This window comes from Tiliqua scincoides, chromosome 2, assembly GCF_035046505.1.
Source record: "Tiliqua scincoides isolate rTilSci1 chromosome 2, rTilSci1.hap2, whole genome shotgun sequence".
Taxonomy (NCBI): domain Eukaryota; kingdom Metazoa; phylum Chordata; class Lepidosauria; order Squamata; family Scincidae; genus Tiliqua; species Tiliqua scincoides.
Window position 1 is genome coordinate 98,540,532 of NC_089822.1, and position 27,190 is coordinate 98,567,721.

Below are 27,190 nucleotides of genomic sequence, written 5' to 3' on the forward strand. Positions count from 1 at the left end.
GTAGATTTGCTGCTCTTTTGGAAAGAGGTTTTGTGGTATGTTTAGAAAAGCAGACTTTTACAAACCAAATTGATAAACATTTAGTATTGATTCCTGTTCTGAAGAGTTTCCCAGGCTGAAGTGTGAGACATCTTTTGGGTAGAGATGTGAAGGCCCGGAAAAAAAACCCAAAGAAACTCAGAAAAAAAACAGGGTTTTTTCCATTTTTTTCCTGAAGACTTTTTTGGTTTTTTCCTGCAAAATTGAAAAAAGAAAAATCGATGATGGAATGTTTTATTTTAACATGATGAATATTTTAAGGCAAGCTGTTCAAATATTTTCCAAATCATTTCTAAAAAATCTGGATGGTATCAGATTATTCTGATTTCTGTGCACTGAGGACAAGCAAGTCCAAGGTTATAAATTGAACTCTCCAATGCAAGAACAAGATGCATTTCTTCCCTTAGGAGGTGCTGCCATTTTCACAAGAAAAGAAAAAGGTTTCAGTTCTGTTTTTGCATGCGGATGGGTATGTTTGGTTCTGTTCTGTCCTCTTCACAAGGCCTCAAAGCATTGAAAGATCATACAGAGCAACAAAAAGGACCTGAAAGTATATAATTAATTTTAAAAGGTAAGAGTTTACATTTATCTGATTCCAGAAAACTGAATCATGTAACTACATTAGTTTATCTTTATAACCTTTGTGTCAATAATAATTTAATTACTACTAATCTGGTTCTTTACTTCCCCCACCCACAACCATAGATTAGTGTCTTCTTGCAAACTAGCCATTAAACTATTTTTCTTTCCTACTCCCCTCAGGAAAATGGTGAGACCAACATCTAGCATATGGAGGCATTTTCACATTGCAAGTTCTTCTGAGAAGAAAAATGTGGTTTGCAAATATTGTCAGATGAAATGCACATTTCCAAATGCTACCAGGATGATGAAACACATTCTTGTATGTAACAAGTGTCCTGTAGATATTAAAAAATCCTTCATGGATCTAAGTGAAGAGGACCACAGTGATGAAAATGCACATAGTTTTTCTCAACATTCTCATTCAAGAAGTCCTCTTTCTACTCCATCTGTAACAACAGCAGCAACACAAAGTGTTGTCCCATCAGCAGCATCTTCAAGTAAATTGAAGACAGCTGCATCCAAAAATGATTCAATAACTTCATTTGTAGACAAGATGATACCTGAAGATCAGGGAAAAATTGAGCAAGCTCTTGCAAGAGCAATATATTCTTCTGGAACACCATTTTCAATAACTGAAAATACGTACTGGCAGGAAGCTTTGAAATTACTAAGTCCATAATACCATTTGCCCAGCAGACATTATTTGAGCAAGCCTCTTTTGGAGTCGGAATATGAATATGTCATGAATCTGTGCAAGGAAAAATTAATGAACCACTGTGTCTTGCACTACTTACAGATGGAAAGACAAATGTGAGAGGAGAAGGAATTATAAATTTTATTATAACACCTGAACCAGTTTTTTACAAAAGCATTGAAACAGGAGAGAACAGACATACTGCAGAGTATATCAGCTGTAAAATATGTGAAGTCCTACAGAAAATTGGAAGTGGTAAAGTATTTGCTTTGCTGACTGACAATGCCAGCAATATGAAAGCAGCATGGGAGATCATAATGGATAAGCATCCACATATTACTGCAACAGGATGTGCATCTCATGGGCTAAACTTGCTTCTTAATGATATTATGAAACACCCTTCAAATGATCTATAGACAAGCAAAAGAAGTTATAAAACATGTAAAAAGTACTCATATTGTAGCTTCCATTTTCAAGAAGAAGCAAGTAGAAAAAATGCAAAAAATAAAATAGTGACACTGAAGCTCTGTAGTCAAGTGGGCTGGAGTAGTGATCTCCTTTGAAAGTTTACTAAAAAACTAAGAAGCTCTTCAGAAACAGTAATAGTTGAAGATCTTAAAGTACCCAGGAGTGTGAGAAACACTGTTCTTAATGAGGATGTCTTCTGGGTTCAGCTGCAAAATTCCCTGAAGATTCTAAAGCCAACTGCTGCAGCAATCACTGCATCTGAATCAGACAGTGCACTTTTGTCAGAAATGCCTTATTTAATGATCAAGATAAAAACTACTGTTTTTGATAATCTCAGTATATCTCCACTTACAACTACTGAAGAAAGTAAAGTGAAAGATTTTATTTTAAAAAGGGAAGAATTTTGTTGCCATCCAATTCATGCTGCTGCAAATCTGCTGGATTCAAGAGTCAAAGGTGGAAATAGAAATGATGATAGCACTGTGACTGCATTTGACTGGATTACGAAACAAGCATCACATTTAGGATTTGAGGTTGGAAAGGTACTTTCAAATGTTGCAGAATGTAGAACATCTTCAGGGATTTGGTCCAGGAATGCAATCTGGGATTCTGCCAAACATCTTCCTCCTGCAACATGGTGGCAAGGTCTTTGCACAACACAGCCTCTGACTCCTCTTGTTTCTCGTCTTCTTCAGATTCCTCCATCTTCAGCAGCATGTGAAAGAACCTGGTCTATGTTTGGAAACACTCACACTAAATCAACAAATAAACTGACATGTGAAAGGGTAGAGAAGCATGTTTCAATCTGGGCAAACCTTCAGTTTTTAGAAGTCCATAATAACTGTGATAAAGACAGACCCAACAGAGGAGCTGCAGAAGCAGAGACTGAAACTGATACTGATAATTGCAGCTCAGAAAATGATTCTGATAAAATTTCATGCCCATTCATTGAAACTTAGTCCCACTCCCTTCTATACACTTCCCCCCTCTTCAATTCTTTTTATGAGAATAGGTTTTTTAAAAAAATGTAATACTATGGAGAGGAAATATGAATAATTGTTACTTCTGGATTTTTAAAAATGTTTTATGGAGGTTTTTTGTCTGTTCCACATAAACTAGTAAACAATTCAGGAGATTGTAACAAATAGAGCAACAATTACAAATAAATATTATTTAAAAAGTAAATTCTGTTTGTAATAATTGTTTGGATACACTATATTTTTAATATGCTAGTTGTGATAATTTTATGCCAAGTCAAATTGTCCATAGTCATATTTTATGTTCCTAAAATGACTTTCAATCTGGAAAAGAAAAAAAAAGTGCTAATGTAGCATTTTTTTCAAATTTTTCCAAAAATTTCCATTAAAAAAAAAATCACGGAAAAAAACTGGGGATTTTTCCAAGCTTCAAAATTTCCGGAAATTTTACATCTCTACTTTTGTGAGAATGAAAAGTGTGTGTAGGTGTATTTTGGGGTGTGGAAGAAGGAACTAAAAATAGTTGTAAGAAATACAGATTTTTTAATCTTAAAAATGGAAGACTTGCAGTGCTTTTCAGCCTGCCTCTCATGATCTCATCTTTCTTTCTTGGTTGGGGAATGTTGTGCTGACCACACCTCAAATCCCAGAAGAATTTTGACTTCTCTGAATTCCCTTCACTTTGAGCTGAGAAGAAATTGGGACCTTCTGAGATCATATTTGATAGCTCCTGGAAGTTGACAGATGATTGCTTTCTTCTTAAAAAGCAAGCGTTCCTCTGAAGAAAAAGGGAATTTCTGGGAGAAATGAATGTTGCAATCTCAAAAATAATGCCATGATTTGATGAGTTAGGTAAGAAAAACAAGCACTACTTACTAGGATTTTGGAAATAAATTTAGATTTATTTAGCTTTTTCCTGTTAATTAAAAAAATCTTTCTACATAAGATTTTTTTACAGTTGTTGTGTGGCTAAAACATTTTTTACAGTAAATAATACTGTATTGTTTCTTAACCAATTAAACAACTGTTATAATTGTTGTTATATATATTACCCCACCTCAAGAGTAATGTAATGGGGAGCTGCAGCCAAATGGCCAGTAGTTCAAGGGAACCCGTGGGTCAAAAAAGTTTGGGAAGCACTGCCCTTAACCATCCCCACCCAAATCTCTTAGCAAGCATGATGGGACAGTGCATTTGACTCTGAGCAGAGCAGAAGTTGCCTTCAGTATACCCAGAGTCACCAAGTTACAGATGACAGTGGAAACATGAATAGTGCCAGTCTTGAAATATGAGAGAAGACATAATGAGTGTTCCCCCCCCTGTTGTTTCTTAATCACAAGTTTTACCTTTAGCCCAGCCAGGGATTATCTTAAAAGGAATTGTTTCGTCGTACTCTTTTGTAAACAGGAACATCAGTTTGTCCACAGTTGCTCCAAATGCAAACCCAAATGACCATCGGTTGTTGAATGCCCTGACAAAATCAAAGGGTCTGTGAAGTAAAAAAATTAAAAAAGGTCATGGGATTTGGGGCAGTAAATGTAACCAGCTGGATACTACTTTCTCCTCACTTTGGAAGTGTTATCACTTAGTGAAGAAGGGGGGGGTTGCCATGGGGACCATTTGATTTGACTTTCCAACTTGTGGACAAAATCCCATATTTTGCCATACTACTGATCACAGAAGTTGTTTTGGTTGAAAAATTGCCATTCACAATACTAAGTCTCAGTGACAATCATGTCACTGCTATGAAAACAACACTGAGGCGAGATCTGCACATGCAAAAACCTTCCCAATATAGGATAGCAACACAAAAACAGAAAGACCTCTCAGGACTGGTGGGAAAAGAGCAGCTAAAAAATGGAGGTAGGAATCAGGAAGTTGAAAGCTCACTTCCACCACAAGCTTACCACAAAGTTGAAGGCAAGCCATTCTCTCTCAGTTCCCTAATCCCTCAATTCTGTAATATGGGGATAATACTGACAAACTTTACAGAGATTTTTTTTTTTTGGTCTAAATAAGGTATGTGAAGAGCTTTGAATACATTGCAAAACAAATTTTTATAAAGGTCATGCCCCCAGGATTAAATTAGTCAATTCTTATAGATTGTGAGGTGCTGAACATGAATATGACAAGGAAAATGCAGAATAGGCTATGCCATGGTTTGTGAGAGATCTACAACAGACAGTTCCATAGACATGTACTGGTAAATGTCTGCATCTTTCCCACCATCTATGTATGCATCGTCTTGAGTTTCTCCTAAACTAGAGCAAATCAACAGATTTCATTGTCATTTTCATGTTCAGCACATTGAAATTAGTACAGATCAGTTGTTTTCCGTTCAGAGGCAAATTGTGTGTTGTTCAGTGATACCGGATAGTGCTACATAAAACATTTCATCCTATCATTCCTTGCAACATATGAAGAGTAATGGAGAAAGATAAATGCTCCAGCATGCATGCCATGAAGAATGAATTGTGGAGAAGCAAGTAGGAATAGCAGTTTGAGCAATGCACTCATCTCTGAGGCTAATCCTATCACTCCCATAAAATGGCTTGAGAAGTTCTGCCTCATGGATCAGTAAGGAAAGCATGTGGGCAGTGGGTACAGGAACCAGAGCACACACATCAGTGGTCTTCCCTCTCCCCACATCAGAGAGGCAATCATTATTCACAGCCCTGATGACCCATTGAGGAGGAGGGAAATCTGCTTTCAGTTCCTTAAAGTCAGCCCAGTCATGTGGCAGAGTGAATGTGGAAAATATAGGTCAAACTATACTGCCTTTGTGCCCTAGCTCCACTGACTAGCCTCTTGTGATGAAAGAAGAACAAAGCATGCTTCCATCATGGCACTGTGCAAGTTTCCTCCAGGGTGGTGATATTTATTGATCAAGGCAGGGCCAGCTCAAACCTCCTGGCATTTGAGAGGGCATGCCAAATGCTGCCCCGTTACCCAGTGATGTACCAGGCTCTTCATAGGTAATGTGGTAGTCCACCACTCTCCTCTCCTCCACACTTCCTTTTCCACCTTTTCCTTTTCCAATCCAGAGAGTGGAAAGAAGAAGGGAACAGTGGAGGCAAGTGGAGAGATAACAGTGGATAGCCCCTCCATCAATCTGCTGCCGAAGGCAACCGTTTCAGTTGACTTCATGAATGGGCTAGCTCTGGTCCTGCAACAATGACTACACCTCACAAACTTGGAAGGTTTTTCTCCTTTCATTCTATACAAGGAGCCTACTCTGCTAGAAAGGCAAGGAAGGGACTGGATGGATCAGTCTGCACCTCCTGCATGCATGGTGACAAGTCTAGAAGGGCAGCCTGCTGAAACTCATGGATCACTCTTGATGGATTGGTGTAATTTTTCTCTTTGGGTTGACTTAAAGCAGAAGCAGGAAAGCAAGTTTCTGACTCACATCACAAATCCACCACATCCACTATACTTGTGCAATTTTTTATCCAGATACCATCTTCTGGTTCGCCTTTCCAGGCAGGACAGCACCACAATGATGATGACCTACACACACAAGAATAAAAAAGCCAAGGGGATAACAAAGGCATCAATGAATCTCCAGAAGCCAACGCAGATAATGGTCTCAACAACTCACATATAAAGATGTTCCACTCTCACATGGGCAAAGGAGGGCAGAGCCCTTTGGAAATCACCAAGCTATCAAATCCAGAAGGACACATTTTCACCTTGCCCATTTGTTAGGGTGCATATAACATTAGTGCATTTTTGGTCACAGGGTTTTCCTGCAATCTTCCCCTCTGCCTTTGATCTCCTGGTGTCTCCTGGTTCTGAAACTTGGATGTTGCTGACACACATCTCCTCCCCAATGATGTTTAGTTTAACAATATTTTGCTCAGAGTTTTCTGGCCCTCTGCCAAGGTAGCCACCAAAGTGAGGAAACTCTTGAGTGCAACAATGCTGTATCCTCTATCATCTTCAACTGACCATTGGACACAGGTTGGCAACAGCTATGCATTTAACATAACATGCCATCTGGGCCTGGGATTTTCAGCAGTTCAGAAAAAGAGAGTCACTTTCTACGTGACCACTCATTATATCCAGTGAGATCAGGTAACTGTGAGTTTTACCTTTCAGCAAATAGGACTTTCACTGGAGATCTAGTGGGAGGATGTACAAAATCAAGAAACATCAAGAAGTCAAAAAATTTCTACTTACCGCTGGAATAAGTGAATAATGCAGAAAACGACTCATGTCCATTAAACTTTTACATGTTGTATTTTGAGAAACTGTTTCTGGATCCCTGATCAGGAAATACAAAAGGAAATAACAGGTTCATGTAAAAGTTGTACACAGATTCCCCCCCCCCAAAAATTTCTATTTTCAGAAATCTATTTTTCCACGACATCAACGTGCCAAAAACATCGAGGGTAGTGTTCTCCAAAGATCTGAGAGCTGAGACACTGTAGCTCTAGATAGGTGTTATACAAATCACGGTCCTTGTAACCAGATACAAAACGCACATACATGCCTCCCTCAGCCCACTGCTGTCTCTTCCCCCATGCAGGAGTTGTTCATGTGCACTTCCCACCTCCTTCGCTTCAGTTTCAAAGCAGAAGAGGAAAGGAGAGGCAACAATGGTGGCAGTGACTACTTAAGCCCACCTGCTTGCCTCCTCCTCCATGAGCAAGTGGAGGAAAATACGATAGCAGTGGGGACCTGCCTCTTCTTTGAAATAGCATGGCAGAATGGAGAAAATCAAGGAAGCTGACAGAAGCAGATGTCCTTCTCCCCATTTGCTTACTCCACCCTGCTCTCGTATTCTATTTCAAACCTTGGAGCAGCAGAGCAAGGAAGGACCAGGTAAGGGAGCAAATGGGGGCTAAGTGAGGTGGCCACATAGATTCCTGCTTCCATCAGTGACCTATCTGTGCCCATCAACTGCCTGAGGCAGGGTCAAATCCTATACAATTTTCCAGCAGTGATGTAGCCATGCCAACAGGGTGCTCTCTGCATCCTGCAGTTGGGGCAGTCATGGTGGTCTCCTCAACAGAAGGGAATGTTTGTTCCCATTCCTCGGGGATGCATTACGGCTACATCGGCACTGGAAAATTAGTTAGGACTGGGCCCTCAGTTTGCCTTGTCTCACTTCATGGCTGGACCATCCCTGAATGAAGGCACTCCTCCTCACATAAACATAAGCTTATGCCAGACAGTCTTCTCTTCCCTCCCCCCAAATAACCTTGTTGTTGACGAATATAGCAGGTAGGAGCAGCTTTTCCCCTTTCTCTCCAGGACAGGAGAATTGTACTGCTCTCTTGCTGCCCTCTTAATTAAGAAGCGAGAGGAACAAAAACTCTGAGCAAACTCCCGTTAGATGGACAGATTTTATTCAAGCCAGGGATTCAGATACCCCAAGACTGCCATGCATGCCCTACTGAGGTTTACATAGCCCATTATGTAAGTCTGTATTTGTTCTGAGGATCAGTTCACTGTTTACCCATTCACGTATGTGAATCCTCACCTAGAAATGTGGTTGCCCCACCTAACAAGGAAGGCTGGCTACTGCTTTGTTTCACTTCACACACTTGGTCTGCCTGCAGCACTTGAATGCACCTGTTGCCTTAGCACACACAGGTTGGGTGTTACTAGTCCAGGACTACGAAATGCTGTCCAGCTTCTCAACATCAGGTACCTTTAAGGGAGACTATGAAAGCAGGAGGGGACACAGAGAAAACTAACAAGGTGACACCACAACCTTGGCTCTTGTGTGTCCAGAAACCAGAACGCATTTTTGGTCGGATTACAAGTACGTGCAAAGAAACATGCTTTTTAAATGTCACGTCATGTAAGCCCTTAGGTTAAGTACCAAACAGGCAGTGAGAAAGCAGAGTGCAGAAGTCAGAGGCAGATCTTCGGAGGAGTTAAATACCAGCAGAACACTTATCTCGAATACCAGCTGGAAACACTTATCCAACTTGACCTGCTGGTGGCTGAAAATGCCTTGTAAAACTCCAGTTCCAGCAACCATACCTCTTCTTGTGCTAGGGTGCTAAAAGTTGCACCTGCTGAAAAACCCTCTCCTACATTTCTAATTCAAGTACAAGAGCCATATTCCACTTTGCGTCAGGCACCTCTCAGAAGCTGTTGAAAAAGCTTTAAGGTGTGAAACCAGAGAACAAGAGAGGCAAGTTCCTCCTTTCCCCACCTGATGTAACTGCAAAGCAGCAGCTCCCACAATTCATTTGGCAATTGTAGGGGGTCACACTTGATCAAACTCAGCTTTAACCCTCCCGTCCCTCCTTTCCTGCTTGGTAGTGATTAAAGGTGTCTGTGTTTTGTTGTTCTGTGGTTGGAGTCTCACTTCCAATTTTCTTGCACTGAAATACTCCCCTGAGCCCCACAAAATCTCAACCCTCCCTTTGCCCAGTCAACCTTGGCCATGCTGACTGCTTCCTTCATCCTCTTCCTCTTTTCTGCCCCCAGGAATCCCCAGATTTTCAATGTTATCCAATGTTTTGGAGTTGCTTTTCCCCATTGCCACAGCAATGGTGGCCTAGTACAAGTCTCAGAGCATTAAGAGGGTAAGGGTGGATGGGAGGACTTTTTGTAGTGTGTAGTTTTTGCGTGCTGAGGCTCTGCCCACCACACTGAGTCTTGTGCCGCTGCTTGGAGGCTCACGCCACCGTCTCCCTGCCAAAGAGACACCCCCAGCTGAGCAGCAAGACCACAGTGTGAGATTAGAAATAGCAATAAGGAGGCATGGCGGGCAGAGCTGATGCACATGAAAACTGCACATTCGAAAAAGCCCTCCTGCCTGCCCTGGCCTCCTTACCGCTATTTTGAGTCTCCTTATCAGCCTTACAACCTACAAGTGAGTGGCTGGTGATATCATGGGAGGTGAAATGCGTCACCACAACACACTTACAGGTTCCAGCACTGGAGTGTTGGTCAGGTGAGTTTGCGATGCGCTGGGCAAAGCTCTCTGTGCCCAGCCTCCTCCCTGTTCCTCTCCGCTTTCCAATTCATTGTCTGGATCAAGCCATCAACTTGCCTTCTTCCTTTGGCCATGTTCTCTGCTTTTGGGGCCTCACATTAAGTTTTTCTCCCTTGACTTAGAGCTTATTTTTCCTTAAATACCACTTGCTCCCTTGAAACCAGTTAATAATCACAGTATGATGGAATGTCTCCACTCAGCATGCTCTCTGATCTCCCTCTTGCTTCCCTCTTCCGGCCTCCATATAAACCAAGCACACCCTTCCTCCCACCCCCACTTTGTCTCTCTCTGTCTGCTTTAAATATCATACTTCCTTTAAAATTGTTCTCTGGTTTAAAATACAGAGAGAGAGAGAGAGAGAGAGAGAGAGAGAGCGAACGAACACTAAGTAGGATTGCTAGTATATGTTTGTCCACTTGCCTCTCTGTTGAATTATTGTTTGGCTTCTTATTATTTTGCATCTCATATTGCAATTATTTTTATTCTCCCTCCTATTATTATTATTTCTCATGACACAGCTGCCGGTTCTTTAGCTGGACTTGGCATTAATTACTAGTCGGGTGGGGCCTAGGACGTCGTGATATATTTGCAAATAATGTGTGCTGAACCAAGCAGGGTGGCTTTTTGAATTTGACCCATAGTCATTTTGCCAGTGTTCAGATGCTTTAAATGTGATTCAAGCATTTTTGGGACTGCACCTAATGTGCCAGTCACCACTGGGATAACCATTGCTGATTTGAGCCATAATCTTTGGATTTCAATTTTTAGATCCTAATATTTACTGATTTTTTTCATATTCTTTTTCATCAATCCTACTATCGCCTGAACCACCTTTCAGGCGATATTCCAGAACCACCTTTCAGAGCACGATATCATAGTCTTTCGAGACTGAAGGTTGCCAACACTATTGCCTGGTACAGGTTGAGTGAGGGTTCCATTCCCAGAACTCACATGGATGGCAAAAATTGCATTAAAGCAAATCCATTTCAAAAACAATGCCCCTTTGCTCAGTGATTTAAAAACAGCCTTGCTGACCTTTGTGATGTAAGACAGAGTCATTAGGCAGACCACAGCCTAGGAGAGGGGAGTACAGGGGGTAATTTGTACCTGGGCCCAGGGTCAGAAGGGGGGCCCAGGAGCCAAAGGAGGGGGACCAGAAATTTCCTGGGATCTTACACTTTTCAATCTCACCCAGACTTACTGCCCACACGGGATGCACATGGCAGCAACTACTGCCAAAAGCCATACACACCAGACCCAGGAATGCATACATTCCTTAACAGTGTCACATCTGGGAGGAAGCTGGCCTGCTCCAGGAGCTCTTTGGCTTGTGGATCTGCCTACAATGAAGGAGTGGATGGGAGCTCAAGGACACAACTACAGGGCTACAGCTGGTGGAGAAGTGGTGCCGACCCCTATTGTCCCCCCACTCTGTTTCACCCCCTCCCTCTTTGGGAAGGGGCCCCAAAGAAACTTTGCACCCCCTGATAGAATTCCTCTTGGAGGCCCTGAGGCACACAATCCATCAATTAGTCTCTCTCCAGGCACTTAGAAAGGCTTCACTGAGCCAGGGACCCCTCTCTTCACCCAGAGCAAAGAGATTATCTTTCTTTCATGTGCTCAGGGGGAAGGGAGGGGTCGCTTGCCTGAGAGTGAAGCCAAGTGTCTGGAGAAAGAATGATTGATGGGTTGTCAGCTGTCTGCCCTCTCTCACATTAATGAGGCTATTGTTAAACAACTGTTTTCTATATGCCAATAAAGGTATTATTGTATTGTAACAACTGTTTTCCTTTAATTTTCACGGGTGAAAAATCCATGGATAATTAGGTTATACCTGTAATTGCTTGCATGACTGTCTCTCTACAACAGTAGGAAAAGCAGTTTTCTAAACTGTGATTTTAAAAGGGATGCATTTTTCCCCTTCTCCAGGGATCAGCACATTCCTTCTCATTTGCAGTGGCCATTCATGTTGAGTCAAATCCATGTATTAAAAAATCCGTGTATAGCAAGTTTGGATCTGTACTGCTATGTCAATGATGCACTATTTTTTCTATTATTGTAATGTCTGGTGTATTATGTGCCAAAACCGTATCCATTTGTATCTGAAAATCTCACAAGATCTTCACTTTTTCATTTTCAATCACTTGTTCTAGTCTATGCTCCTATCAATTATTAACTGTTTTAATGCAGTTTGCACACAGATTTCAATGGATCATTTGAGCCACTGTATCATGTCTATATTTACAATCGGTTTGTGGGATCTTCTTGCAGGAACTAAGTATATGATCAATTGTTTCTTTGTTTTCTATGCAAAATCCTATTATTATTATTCTGGAAACTCTCTCTCCCCTTTCCCCCTTTTAAAAACACCAGTTCCCTCTGTGCCACAACCAACAGTCAAAGATCCTTTAATGCAGTATTTTTCAAACTCTGGGTCGGGACCCACTAGGTGGGTCACGAGCCAATTCCAGGTGGGTCCCCATTCATTTCAATATTTTATTTTTAATATATTAGACTTGATGCTACCATGGTATGTGACAGTATTTGGGGAAATGTTGCAGACCTGTACCTTTAACCAGCTACTATGCATATTTTTTAAACAATGATAGTAAATGGGACTTACTCCTGGGTAAGTGTGGGTAGGATTTCAGCCTATTATTGTTAAAAATCTTCCTGATTGATGATGTCACTTCCGGTCATGTCACTACTTCCAGTGGGTCCTCACAGATTCTCATTCTAAAAAGTGGGTCCCAGTGCTAAATGTGTGAGAACCACTGCTTTGATGCATATGCTTGAAGTACATGTGGAGGCCCATTGTTACAAACACCCTCTTTCCCCAAACATGTGTCCATCTTGGTATCAGAGTTGAGCAGGCCTCCCAGAAGTGAAAAGGGATGAAATTTTGCTGGCTCCCAAGGAAAGACCCCTCTATGGTTGATTAAATCTGGGTGCTTGAGGTCTGACAAAGGATAGCTAGCAAGAACAAGTCCTGCCTGAATGTTAAATTGAATTACAATTCCCCAACTAGGTACAGTAGTTCCTTTTCAGACTCTAGGCCAAGAAGTCCTTCCACCTGAGATAACACACCCTGTCACACTATTGTTCAGCAAGAACTTCCTGGATGGGCTATCAAGCTCTTGTGTGTCCTCTTGGAAAACTCTCTAGTCAAGAAGTTCAGCAAGAAGCTCTCCAAACTCCTTTGTCCTGCAGATATTCCTTTGTTTCCTTTGTGAAAAGTCCTATAACTTCCCTGCTCTGGAAGCAGATTTAGAACAAGACAAGACAGAAGAAGACAGAAGACACAGACACAGAGAAGAGTTTGTTCACCCCAGAGGCAGTGGGGGAGTACAGCCTAGCATTTCACTTTGGAAGAACCTGAGAACTTTGCAGCCCTGCCTTGCTGTTCAAGAAGGACTTCACACTCAAGCAAACCAGCAGACTAGGATAAGTGATTTCACCCCTTAGATCTCTCTCTCTCTCTCTTCCCCCCCCCAAAAAAATTATTTCTTTAATAAACTATTTTCTTTGAAAAGCTCTGTCTTGTGGTTACTGTTAGCCTAATTTTGAGGCACTTTGAGATTGGTTGCCCTGCTCATCCATGTCAACAATCCCAAACCTTGTCTCACTGCTAGATTTGACCTCTGGCTTGCCAATTTTCCCAATTTCAGGTATTTGTGTATGTGCGCATGGCACGTGTAAGTCACAGGTGTACATGTGAAAGAGCAGTGTTGGCAACACCATCCCTACACATCCCTGAGCAGGTGTGGTAACACTTTCTCCCCTGGTGTCACTTTACAATTCCCAGCTGCCCTCAGCCCTGATGCTGAGTCAAGAAGTGAGTCAGATGGGATTTGTAAATGACTGTGGAGGAAGAGGAAGAGGAGGTCCTCTGCTATTGCTGCTCCCAATAAGCCATGTAGGTCTCAGGAAGCTTACCAGGAGGCAATGGGGAACTGCAGTGGACCAGCCCATTTCTTTTCCTAGTACCATTTAGCAATTCCTGGATGCCCAACCCTTGATGCAACACTGGGAAACAGGACATCTAGGAACTGTATAATGGCTACGTAGGAAGGAAAAGATTATTATTATTATTATTATTAACAGTATTTATATACCGCTTTTCAACTAAAAGTTCACAAAGCGGTTTACAGAGACCACGCTCACCTTGTAAGCATCCCTACAGGCCTTGACTTGCCAGGAGGTGGTGGGGAGCAGCAATGGGCAATAATAGTCCCAAGAGCTGGACAGGTCCCAAGCTATGGGCCTTGCATGAGCATGGACCCCAGACAAGCCCACCAGGTCCCAGCTCTGTAGCTGCCCTATGACACATTGTCCAAACAAGGATCGAGGTTGATCCCATGACTCCCTATCTCCTTTTGTGGCTTCCTGCTAGCATTGCTTCCTTTATGCTCAAATCTGAATTTTCTAGGATCTCCGTCAATACCAGCTAGCAAGCTGTACAAACAACAAACATCCTCTCCAAGGTGCCTTTTTTTTTTTTTTGCCATGTCAGGCTGCCAATTCAGAATCCAAGTTGAGCTCCTTTGAATCCACAACTGCAAGCTACTTGAAAATAGAGCAAATTAAACCCCACTGTTGCACTTTTGTTATTCAGACTTCATGAGTCTCTATGGAGACTATCCTGAATGCACTAAAGAGAGCTCCACTAGCAACTTTTGTGCTTCAGCAGGCTATGCAGAGGTCACTTACCAATATCCTCCTATGATTCATTTATTCATTCATTCACTCACTCAAACATTTAGAAGTTAGTATTTATATGAACTTCTGTGTCAATTCAGAAATTTTTATATCAACAAGTCAGCCTCACATACTGAGACAGTGATTCTAGTGAATAAGAATAAATATTGTCCTAGCAGCAACAAGGAATCTCAGCATTCAAAATAAGTACTGTAAGTCACTGAGAACTGATACTGGAGACAAGAGTTATCGCCTTCAAATCTCATTCAAGAACTTCCCAGAGGAATCTGGATGGCCAGTTCCAGAAAAAGAATGTTCATCTTACCTTAACAAAATGTACTAAAAATTTTGACCAGTGTCACTCATCAAGAAAAAAAAAAAATGTTTCACAAGCTGTAGCCTCTTGTAGCCTGCCTGCACTGAGCAAGGGGTTGGACTTGATGACCTCCAAAGCCCAAAGCACCTTCCAACTCTAACATTCCATGAGTGAGCTGTCCCACCAGACAAATTACATATATCTGGGTTTTGCTTGTAATACAGCAGTTCTTTAACCATTGCACTCCATACTGAACTACAGTTATTATAGCATTATTGGGCAACAGCCATGGTTCCAGCTACATGGATCCACTACTTCCTCCCGCAGTAGTGGATCAGGTTCTCCTGGGAAGATTGGACCATCTCTGAATTGTCCCCTCTCCACCACCACAAAAGGCAACTCCCTCTCATTGCACAACAGCTGCGGCTGACGCTTGCCACTATCCACTTGTGAGTACATAAGCATCACCTAGCACCAAAGGCTTCAAAGAACCAAGGGTGGGAGCCAAGGTTACCAAGGGGAGCTTTTGGCCAGATACTGTCCAGTGCATTCACCACTTTGCATACCATCACTGGACAGGTGGTAAGCAGCTGCTACTCTTGCTACTTCCCAATGCTGATAGGGCCCAATCCTATCCAACTGTCTACCACTGCCCAAAGGGCAGCGCTAGTTGGTAGACAAATGTGGGTTTGTCCAGTGCCACTGAGCCGAATAAGCAAGACACTGAAAGTGGAAGGATTGAAGGTTCTTTATTTCCCCAAAGTGTGCTTGTGAGACCTCCGGGAGACAGCTGAAATCCAGAAGCACCCCTTCAATGTGGTGTTACACTTTTATACATTTCAATCAAGTCTCAAACAAAAAGTTAAAAAAACAAGCAGACTTCTTGGTAATTTTCCCACTCTGTTCCGCTCACCCCTTGCCCCCTCCCTGCTCCTTGGGACATGGGGCTTGTGGTTCTTCCCATGTCACAACCAGTCTGAGATTGCTAACGGTCTCACTTATTTTTAGCACATTGTAAAGCTTTGCAGACTTTCTCAAAACTTAACCAAGAAACTGATTTGCAGTTAGCTAGCTAAGTAATTTTTCAAGTTGTCGGCCAGAAGCAGTAGATTACACACGGTTACAAGCTTTTCCCCTAAAATACACACTCTCTTTGCCTCTCCTCCCCTCCCCTCTTGTACAGGGACTGTGCCTGTTCATAACTTTTACAGGTTTGGATTTACCTGCTTACGGGGGGAGTATTTGAGGCAGGTAGCAGGCCACACAACTTTCCAGTGCCAATGCAGCTGCAATGCAGCCCTGTGGAAAGGGAACAAATGCTCCGTACCTTAAGAAGGTCTCCATGACTACCCCCCCAACCACAGAATGCAGGCACACACTGCTCCCTGGGACATTTAGTGGGCCACTGTGAGATACAGGAAGCTGGACTAGATGGGCCTATGGCCTGATCCAGTGGGGCTGTTATATTTTCCAAATAATATTATATAATAATAATACTAGACACCCCTCCCCCCCATGCTGGCCCATGAGTTTCACAAATGTGTTATGAAGCATGTTCATGACTAACTCTGGAGTTGGATAAGCTGGCACCAATAGCAGACTTACCCCTCCTCAGTCCCGGTTCAAAGGTCTGTGAAGCCACCCGCCCACTAGATGCTGCCCCCATGCGCAAAGCCACTGCCCCCACCTTTGGAGCATGATGGAGCCTTGCACAACCATAGGACTGACTGGGGAAGCCTCAGAAGGTTTTAAACTGCACTTCCGGAAGTACAGTTTCCAACCACATCGAGAGCCTCAATGAGGCTTCCCACACAGTTCTAGAGTCGCATTTGCCCCATTTACTCAGTGCTAGGTCCGCTGCTGGCTGGCATAGAGGCCTGTGCTGGTCTAAGAACAGCGGATCCACTCCAGTAATGGGCAAGGCAGTGAAGAGAATGGGAGAGGGCATTCTGAAGGCGGGAAGGGGAAGTTTCTAAGTGGGGGAGGGCAGAACAGGAGAGAATCAGGTCTGGGAGGAAGGTGGAATCAGCCACAGCAGTGCAGGCCAAATCCAAACCCCCACTCCTGGGCCCTGAAGCCTTATACAGACTGCTCGGATCTGCACCAGCAATTTCGCTGGTGCAGATCCAAGTAGTCCCATGGGGTGGTTGGGGCCTTACTCATAGGGGGAAAATATCTCCTTACCCTGAGTTGCCCTCCAGCCAGCACCTACCTTGCACAGGACACAGCACAGGCCACTGGGCCTGCTTGTTCCAGTGCAGGTTAGAATTAGGCTGCCTGACAATTAAACAAAAAATTAACCAAAAACCTAAATCAAGTTGAACTAGTGTTGGTTATTTTTTTTAAAAGATAGATGGGACAATGATAAAAGTATCCATGTTAATGTATAATGAATATTGTTTTTCTTTACATATTGTTACAGTTCCCATTCATCTGGAAAAAGTTGTTTTGGTGATTTTTTTTCCTGAGTATCAAAAGCCCAAGTTAACAAAATAGCATAACGAATTTCCCAGTTGCTAAGGCCTAGTTGCTAAGCAGACCATCAAAACTTGAAAATAAGAAAGACACCAGGGACTGATGAATATATGGCGGAGGAGTATAAGCAGATTAAATTACTCCCAGTTTAAGTGCTCTTCATAATTACTGCCCATATGACCATGAAATACCAGGCACTTGGAATGCGATCAACAGAGTGGCCTTTTAAAGTAGTGGTCCTCTTATATATAGCAGGGGGGAGCAACTGTCCCTCTTCACCCCAGCATAGTCTTTCCCATGGTTGTTTACTGTGGTTTCTTCCTCATCTTTTTAGATTAGGAGGCCTTTTGAGACAGGAAAACATTTGTTTCATTTGGTTGGCAACCTTCAGTCTCGAAAGACTATGGTATAAGCCTACAGCACCCGGTATTCCAAGGTGGTCTCCCATCCAAGTACTAACCAGGCCTGTCCCTGCTTAGCTTCCAAGATCAGACGAGATCAGGCACATGCAGGGTAACAGTTGCTGCATTTATTTAACTATGTAAACTGTCTTATGAATTTTTTTTATTAAAAAGCAATATATAAATATTCTTAATAATATCCACAACAACAATATGCATTGGCAAGATAACTGGTAATTCCGCCCTTACTCAGACTTCGGAAATGGGAATTGTAAGAGCTATATATTTGGACTGGCTTCAAGGGCACAATCAGAATGTTACTGGGGAAATTTCAACGAATGGGATACATTTTATTCTGTTTAGTTGTGGGGCGGAGAGTTTGTTACAGGGTGTTTGTTACAGCCTTCAGGATCAAGCAGCCTAAAAAAATTAGTTACCTTGATAGAACATGGATACTTTGTTTGTTTATTTGCCTATCCATATTATTTCCACTTGGATTTAACAGTAAGCTATTACAATGCAATTTAATACACATCTCTAATGATAAAAATAAACTATAACAAAATAAAACACAAAATGTAAAAAAAAAATACTGTATGTTGAATTTGTGGAAAATTCATTTTGCATTTGAGAAGCATGGTCATGAATTATTGTAAAAGGAAAATTGCAATCAGTTTGGATTAAGTTCCAGTAAATTGTATCATTATATTATTGTATAATTTTATCACTACAGTCTTGTATCAGGACTGAAACAGTTGAAAAGAAGGTACACAAAAAGAGATACTGTCTACTCAGGCATGTCTGTTCAGATGTAAATCTCACTGAATTTAATGGTCCAGGTAAGCAAGTATAGCAGTGATTCCCAAACTGTGGATTAGGACCCATTGGCGGGTTGCAACCTGATTTCTGGTGGGTCTTGAAGTGTGGAGCAGAGCCTCCAATCTTAACACAGGTAAATTACAAGATAATTAAGGGCCCAATCCTATCCAATTTTCCAGTGCCTGTGCAGCTGTGCCAATGGAGCATGCGCTGCATCCAGTGGTGGGAAGACAGTCTCAAAGGCCTCCTCAAGGGATGAAAATATTTGTTCCCTTACCCTGGGGCTGTATTGAAGCTGCACCACTGCTGGAAAGTTGGATAGGATTGGGCCCTAACTGCCTCAAGCCATGAGGTTATTCAAACATCAGATCGCTGCTAATTACCCTGCAAACACCTCAGCTCCTGGAGTTTGCAAGACAGCTAGTAATTGCCCTGCAAAAGAGCTCAGCAGCTATTTTCCAAACTGTAAACTTTGCAAGTATCTGTAAATACAGAGAGATAAATGTGTCTTAGTTGATGCTACCTTAGTTGTACCTTAGTGTCTTAGTTGATGCTACCTAATGAAGAATTTTTAAAAAAATTGTTTTTTTATTTTTCTGGGGAGAAATGTGAAAGGAAAGAACATTCATAAAAGTTCATTAGGGCTGCCTCATTAAGAGAAATGGTTTGCCTTTTTAAATAAAGACATAAATATTACTTGTAATATTTCTTTTTAGTTTTTTTAATGTCTCATAAACCTAGGTGGGTCCCAAAAGAGCAGCATTTCTCAAACTGTGGGTTGGGACCCACTAGATCAGGGGTGTCAGACTTAAGGCCCGGGGGCCAGATGTGGTCTGCGGAAGCTTTTTAGCTGGCCCTCAGGCTCTCAGCTGCTGAACAGTGCTGAGGTGTTACTGCTGAAAGGGCAGCCCACATGAAAATTGGGCTCTCCCATATCTTGAAATATGATCAAGATTTGAATATTTCTCTTTGTCATTTGCAGCTAATGAGTTCCTAAGTTAGAAAAAGCGCTTATTTTTGGTTATGACCTGTTTAAAGACATCACTTCCGGCCCTCAGCAGGCATCATGAATGCTATTTGGCCCTTGCTATGAAACGAGTTTGACACCCCTGCACTAGATGGATCGTGAGCCAATTTCAGGTGGGTCCCCATTCATTTCAATGAGTATTTTATTTTTAACAGATTTTGATGCTACCATACTTTGATGCTACCATGGTATGTGACTGCATTTGGGGAAATGTTACAGATCTGTACCTTTAACAGGCTAATATGTATATACCGTATTTTTCGCTCCATAAGATGCACTTTCCCCCCCCCCAAAAAGTGGGGGGAAAAGTGTGTGCGTCTTATGGAGTGAATACTGCAAAAAAAAAAAAAAAACTCCATCCCCAGCCCTGGCCCCGCCCCCTCGCTCTGCTCGGCTTCCCCAGGAAGTCAGAGGCTGAGCTGGCCGGGGGCTCCTGCCTTCCCTCAGCGCCCGCCGGGACTGTGGCAGCACCGGACAGAGCCCAAGTGTCTACTCAGAAGTAAGTCTCAGAGTCACTGGGGCTCACTCCCAGGAAAGTGTGGGTGGGGTGGCAGTCTTGCTGCCCAATCCTGTGCATGCCTACTCTGAAGTAAGTCCCATTAGAGTCAGGGGGGCTTACTCCCAGGAAAGCCTCTCTCTCTCCCCCCCCCCAAGCCTGGAGCATCACAGCCTCTCTTTCCCCCCACCCCAAGCCTGGAGCATCACATCCTCTCTCCCCCCAAGCCTGGAGCATCACAGCTTCTCTCCCCCCCCAAGCCTGGAGCATCACAGACTCTTGCTTCTCCCCCAAGCCTGGAGCATCACAGACTCTTCCCCCCCCCAAGGCTGGAGCATCACAGCTTCTCTCTCCCCCCCCCCAAGCCTGGAGCATCACAGACTCTTCTCCCCCCCCCCAAGCCTGGAGCATCACAGCCTCTCTTTTCCCCCACCCCAAGCCTGGAGCATCACAACTTCTCTGCAAAACAAACACTTTCCCCCCTCTCTCACACACACACAGGCTGCCCCCTTCTCTTACACACACAGATGCTCTGCCCCCCACACACACTCACACAGCAGGGGAGGGGCGCTTTCACTCACCTCATCCAGCATCTGAATGTAAGCCCCCCCCCCCCATCACAAAGAAAAAACTGTCTCCTTGGTCAGAATGCCAGCGTTTGCTTATTACACAAGCCCCAGGTAAGGCTAGGTTCCCACCATAAATCCAGAGGTTTGTTGTGTCTTGAGAATTCAAGTTGTGGTTGGACTTTCCACTTGTTCATTTGTATTGGAATCACAGAAGAACTGGCGAGGAGGTAGATGTGGTGTCAGCAGTGGCCCCTTTAAGGGTAAGGCCTGGGCATCCAGCAGAGTGTGCTGCACAGCTGCAGCCACTGGAAGGCAATAGGGCCCTCAGGGATATAAGGAGTACCTGAGGCAGAAAGGGTTTGTGGGTTGGAGAAGGAGTGCAGGTTGGAGGTAGGAGACTGACTGGGTTTATTGAAGTTGGAATCTGACTGTGGATTGTGACTAGACTTGTATACCCTGACGGATTTGACTAACCTACCTGGAACCTGACCTTGGACTGTAATTTGGCTTATTGGCTCTGGACTCTGATTTGGCAACTCTGATTGATGGGACTGATTTACTTGGCATCTGTGGACTGGAACTGGACTCACTTTTGCTTGCTGCACTGGTGAGTTGCACAAGGGGGACTGATCAGCCTTAAGCGGGCATGAGGCCCAGTGGATTAGAATTTGGCAGAACATCATTGTAGCAGAAAGATAATGTGATCCCCTATTTGTGCGCATCTGCTTTTGTGAGCGTCATAAATTCTGACTCTAGCGATGATGAGTTCTTGGGGTTTCCAGAAAACTAGAGTACTCAAACCTTTAAGTCTCTCCATTTGTTAATGACAGTGATAATGGTTCTTAATGCCACTGTTGACTGCTGTTCACTTTACATAGTTCAAATGTTGTTCTGTTATAGTTTATTAAATATTTTATTACACTATTTAGTTCAGAATACTTTTTTTGTTTTCCTCCTCTAAAAACTAGGTGTGTCTTATGGTCAGGTGCGTCTTATGGAGCAAAAAATATGGTACTTTTAACAATTATAGTCAATTGGGCCTACTCCCAGTAAGTGTGGATAGGACTGAAGCCTTTGGGATGTTTGGTTTGGGTAATTTTTTTTTTTAAAGATCAGCAACTGCTTGGAAGGGTTTTTATTTTAAGTAAACTTTTAAACTTACTGTAAATTCCTAATTTACTTAGGATGCAATCCTAACCCACTTTCAAGCACTGATACAAAGGCAGCGCAGCTCCAAGGTAAGGGAAAAAGCATTCCCTTACTTTGAGGAGGCTTCCATGAGTGCCACCCAACTGTAGGATGCAGCACACATCCCATTGGCATTGCTATGCCAGTGCTGGAAAGTTGGTTAGGATTTGGGCCTCAATTAATTTGATTTGATTTTGTCATATGGGGTGATTTCCCTGCTTGATTATGTCACTTCTGGCCATGACTGTCAATATAAAAAGTAGGTCCCAGTGCTAAAAAGTTTGTGAACCACTGGTGTCTAGGATTGAAACCCCAATGGCACCAGCTGGATTCCTCTACTGAAATGACTCAGGAAGCTAATATGGACACTGGACTTCCTCAGATTTCGCACACGCAGAACACATGGCTGGATTGAGGAAACAGAAGTATATTTCAAAGCAAATAACACAAAAGGTTAAGAGATATACTGATGACCAAAAGAAACCATTCTATCCCTTGCTGACCTTTCAGTTGCAGACTCAAACTTGTTTCATGTGTTTCCCAGATCAGTGATTCTTAACCTTTTAGGACTCATGGAATTCTTTGAGAATCAAATGACAGCCATGGATCTCTTCCATGCACTCAGAAAAATGCACATAAACACATTATACAAAAATTGTTTGCACCTCGTTCACAGACCCCCTGAAGCCCACTAATAGACCCCTGGTTAAGAACCTCTGCTCTACATCATGTCATGCATGTTTTATACATGTAAGATTAAGAGCTTGTTTTAATCGTACATCTAAAAATGTAATGTGCGAATGACATTTGGAAACAACTGCATGCTTGTCATGCAGGCACACTTGCCAGATGGCACCTCTCTGCTGAGTGGAAATTTCTATTTTGTATCATAGAGATTTCTTACTAAGGGCCCAATCCTATCCAACTTTCTAGCACCGATGCAGCTGCAATGCAGCCCTGAAGTAAGGGAACAAACATTCTCTTACCTTGAGCAGGTCTCCAGGATGGCCCCAGCACAACACAATGCAGCATGCACCTTGTTGGCATGGCTGCATTGGCAGTGGAAAGTTGGACAGGATTGGGCCCTGGGACAGCATTTTAAAATATGCTTGACATGGGTGCATACTGAGGTACCTTTCCAGCCAGCTACAGCTCTCTGTAATCCATATTCATAAGAGAATAAACAAGATGCAAAAATACATCCTTTGAGGTGCAAAACGTAAAAATGAAGACTCCAGCATCTGGAAAAGGACAGTCTCCTAGTGGCAGAGGTCTATCCTTTGGGGTGGCCTAAAGCCTACTTCAAGGCATAACGCTTCCATTCCTTTTCATACATACATTGACAATGCTTTGCATAGGGGCAACTCACTTAAGAGTAATTGATGAGGAGAAGGAGGAAGATGAATATTGATACAGTGTACTGCTTTTCAACAAAAAAGTTTCACAAAATAGTTTACATAGCAAAATCAATAGATAAAATTGATGTTACCGCAAAGCTTTAGGCTAGATCTGATCTTAGAAATCTGGACATTGGAGACAGTCTCTCAGTCAGTCAACAAAACCTTTATTAGGCATAAACATTTGATAGGTGAGAACTCTGTACAGAAATCGTAGAGAGTATAAACCTAAATAGTACACAAATATATGTATAAGTGCACACCTGTGTGTATACACAGATACAACGCACATTACATTTTACAAACAAACATGAATTATTTAAACAGTCTCTCAGTCATTGTGGTGCATTATTTGGGGGAGAGCCCAATTAATTCTTTCAGGGTGTAAATCTCCAGTTATTTCTGGATGCATTGGCAAAGAAAAAATATATATGGTATCATATATGGCAGCCCTTTGCTCAAAAATAAAGTTTTAGAGTAGGCATGATGTTAGATCACCTGGCAGGGATCAGTGTGCCAGTGATAAAGCTGTAAGATTATCAGAGGGAAAGCGTCTCTTAAAAGAGACAAAGCCTCAAAATGATACTCTAAGCGGAAACATGTATTTTATATATTTATTTATACACGCACGCACACACATTTGTACAAAACCAAAGTGTTGGGCCAAAGGCAATTCTGAGACATTTCACATAAGGTCAGCCTCCCAATACCTTGGGGGCATGACTGGGAGCGGCTCCACACCAATTCCAGTTAGCAGAGGTGTGCCTATTTCCATTCCTTACCCATGCTGCTGATGGATGTCTGTGCTAAACAGGAAGGCATTGGGAAACAGGAACCAACTTCTGCCTCATGATTTCATGGAATTCTGTACACCAGTGGTTCCCAAACCTTTTAGCACCAGGACCCACTTTTTAAAACAACAGTCTCTTGGGACCCACCTAGCTTTGCGAGACTACAAAATAAAGGTTTCGCTTTTAACAGCCACCCAAACTTCTGTTTTAATCCTTTTTCCTATGGTGGAGGGACCACCTTCTGGAGTGTTTGCTGGCTGGCTCAAGACCATTCTGGCAGCCTTGCATTCCCCTCCTCCTGGCCTTCGATAAGAGCCGGGGCTCTGCTTGCGAGTCTTGCTTTTTCCATTAGGGCTCAATACGCTTTCCTAAGTAGCTGTCAGCGAGTCAGTTTTGGCGACCCACCAAAATCAGGTCGTGACCCACAGTTTGGGAGCCACTGTGCACAGAAGGAGGAGTGAGATTTTTTGCTTTCTCGTCAGATCACAGAGGGGAAACTCACTCTCTCTCACTCACACACACAGGAGAAAGTCAGTTTTGATGTTGGCAGAGCCTTTCCTCCACCAGGCAAACAAAGCATCACAAGACAAGGGGCGCCTGTTCGACGCAGGGGTGTCCCTTGCGCCCCACACGTGGCTTGGCCCTCCGCCCTTTCCACCTCTTTGTGTCCCTCTCCTTCGGCTTCTCCAGCAGCCCGATCTCGCTTCCCCCCCCCCTTTCCCTGGCCACAGCAAAGCGGCCGGGCGAAGGGAAGGCGCCCTCCGGCTGGCTGCCCCATCCCAGACCGCGCGCGCTCCAACTTCTCCCCTCTGCTAAGGCGGCAGGACTGGCTTGGAACTCAGTCAGTCAGTCAGTCCTGCGAGGAACGCGCCCCGCTCAGGCTCACCATGGCTGGTCCTCGGAGTCCTCCATGGCTTCGCTGGACCGCGCTAAAGGAGGCGAGGGGGCCACAGGACGCCCTCCCTGGCCGAGCGCAAGAACGAGAGTTCCCCCGCGGCTGCCTCTCTCTCCGTCCTGCCCGCCTGCTGCCACTCCTGCATCCTCGCCGCTTCAGCGGGTTGGGTGGGTCTCCCCCGCCGCCTGTAGCATCGCCAAGGCGGGGCGGGCACAGGCATCTTCGGGCCTCTCCTTCCTCCGCCCCCACAGGGTGTTTTCCAAGAGGCTGCTGCGCCCCGCCCCAGGAAGGAAACTTGGCGGGAAGGAGAGGGCGTGGTGCCTCGGCGCTGGGGTGTGGACAAGGCTTTCTGGGGGGGCAGACGGCTGCTGGGGTCGGTGCATGTTCCCTGGCCAAAAAAGAGAGTCCCTTTAGAACAGCCATTTTCAATCTCAAGGCACACTGAGAAGGCACTGAAATGCTCAAAGCACACCACCAGGTATTTGCCAACTGGCAGGGCACACCATGCTGCCAGTGGGGGGCTCACATCCCCCATTGGCCCTACTAAGAAATGACCTTCCCCCAAATTCCGGAGGCACACCTGTGGACCACTCGCGGCACACCAATGTGCCACTGCACAGTGGCTGTTTTAGAAAGTGGGAAGGAGGCCAGGAAAGGAGAGCAGGCAGCTGAGCCTTGACCTCTCTGGACTTTCAAAAATCAAAATTTCTTTAAGGTCCAATAGCTGAGGCCCACTTTTGGGGGCATTATATTTGGACGCACCATTCCACACGGTTTAACTTTAAGGGCACCTGCACAGGACACCTTCTGCAGAATGGCCTGACCATAGCCACAGCTGATACTTCAATGGTTGTGGCTGTGGGCAATGGTTCTCCGCCCTCTTTGGTGGTCCATGGGAGATTGCTTGCATGGGGAGACACTGGAAGTGATCAAAGATGGGTTTTTTTCCCCTTTCTGCAGGGTATCTCCAGTGTTTTGCATTGCAAATACATGGTGTGTGGCCATGTGCCAATGACCATACATTCATCTTTAAACACCAGTGGGTGCCTATCTGAGAAGCTCTGATGGGTCTAGTTCGCTCCTTCCCAACCTGTGGTCCAGGGGCCACAGGCTGTCTGTGAGACTCTGAGAAGTGTTCCGCGAGCTCTCAGGAAAAAAAACCCACCTTTGATCACTTCCAGTGTCTCACTTCCAGTACAGGCAATCTCCCACGGACCACCAAAGAGGGCGGAGAACAGATTGCCCACAGCCTGATAGTCCATGGGGAGACAGACCAGGAGAAAGGGTGGAGACCGGAATCTCCACAGCCACAAGTGGTTCATGGCAAATTTTGCTTCAGTGGTCCATGGGCTTCTAAAGGTTGGAACCATGGATCTAGTTGCACAGACTATGTTGATTAGTGTTTTAAAGGTGTGTGCAGCTTCATATACAATTATATGGGTGCTCTGATGCCTGAAGGAATATGCCAAATGCTGTCCTTCTTACTTGATGATGTGCCAGCCTTGGCTAGTTCCATTCTCCAGCTCAGCACTCCCCTTAACACATTTCCTCTTCATCTGTGCCCCCCTCTTCCTTTTTTTAATCCAGGAAGTGGAAGGAGGAGTTAGAGCAGTGGATGCAAGCAGGCAGAGATCCACCCATCTACTAACTGAAGCAACTGCTTCAGTTGGCTATAGATGAGCAAGCACACATGTGTAACATCACTGTTTCCTGCAGCAACTGTAATGCATACAGGTGCCCTTAGAACATGAAAGAACAAAACAAAAACCCACAATCCCCAGAGGAACTCACCCTCAGTGTTTCTACATGAGTCTAAGTCACCACCTGTCAGGGATGGTGTAGCAGTTGCCTACACTGAGCAAGGGGCAGGACTAGGTGATTTCCAAGATCATTTCCAAGTCTATCATTTCATGATTCTATGTGTCACTGATTGTACATACCTTGAAACTGAAAGCAAGCAAGGGGACTGGGAGACATATGTAATGGGCAGCTTCTTCTGGGGGAATGGCACAGGGAGAGGAAAAGAAAGAGGCTAGGCTTCAGCAGGGAATCATGCAACAACACAGTGAACAGTCTCTTTTGTGAAGTGTGTATGTGGAGCTCATAAGAGCCTGCCCTGGCTACAGCTACCACCTGGGAACCCAGGAGCAGCTGCAAATCCACACAAAGCTCCAAGCTGTGGACCTGCTCCTTCAGAGGGAGTGCCCATTCAGAACAGGATGATACTCTAGCACCAGCATTATGGATTTCTGAACCAGAAGAATCTCTGTCTTGTCCAGATTGAAACTAGTTTGTTCACCCTCATCCAGGTTCCAAATGCCTCCAGGCAGCACACCATGAGCCTCAGCAGCCACTCTGATATCTGGTGGAAATGATAGAGCTGGGCATCATCAGCAT

At 43.9% G+C, this 27,190-nt stretch overlaps 1 protein-coding gene and 1 pseudogene across 1 annotated transcript in view; both read right to left on the reverse strand.

The window, feature by feature from the left end:
- The window catches only part of LOC136638593 (stimulated by retinoic acid gene 6 protein-like), a 54,131-nt gene extending 29,120 nt beyond the window's left edge, over window positions 1-25,011 (reverse strand). Inside the window, exons 1-4 of the mRNA XM_066612630.1 lie at window positions 24,785-25,011; window positions 6,943-7,027; window positions 6,170-6,270; window positions 4,107-4,249 (exon numbers count right to left, since the gene is read on the reverse strand). Coding sequence (XP_066468727.1) covers window positions 4,107-4,249; window positions 6,170-6,270; window positions 6,943-7,027; window positions 24,785-24,810 — 355 coding nt within the window. The 5' untranslated portion in view covers window positions 24,811-25,011. The remainder of the gene's footprint in view (window positions 1-4,106; window positions 4,250-6,169; window positions 6,271-6,942; window positions 7,028-24,784) is intronic.
- LOC136642887 (5S ribosomal RNA) lies at window positions 17,622-17,741 on the reverse strand (annotated as a pseudogene).
- Window positions 25,012-27,190: the final 2,179 nt, after the last annotated feature.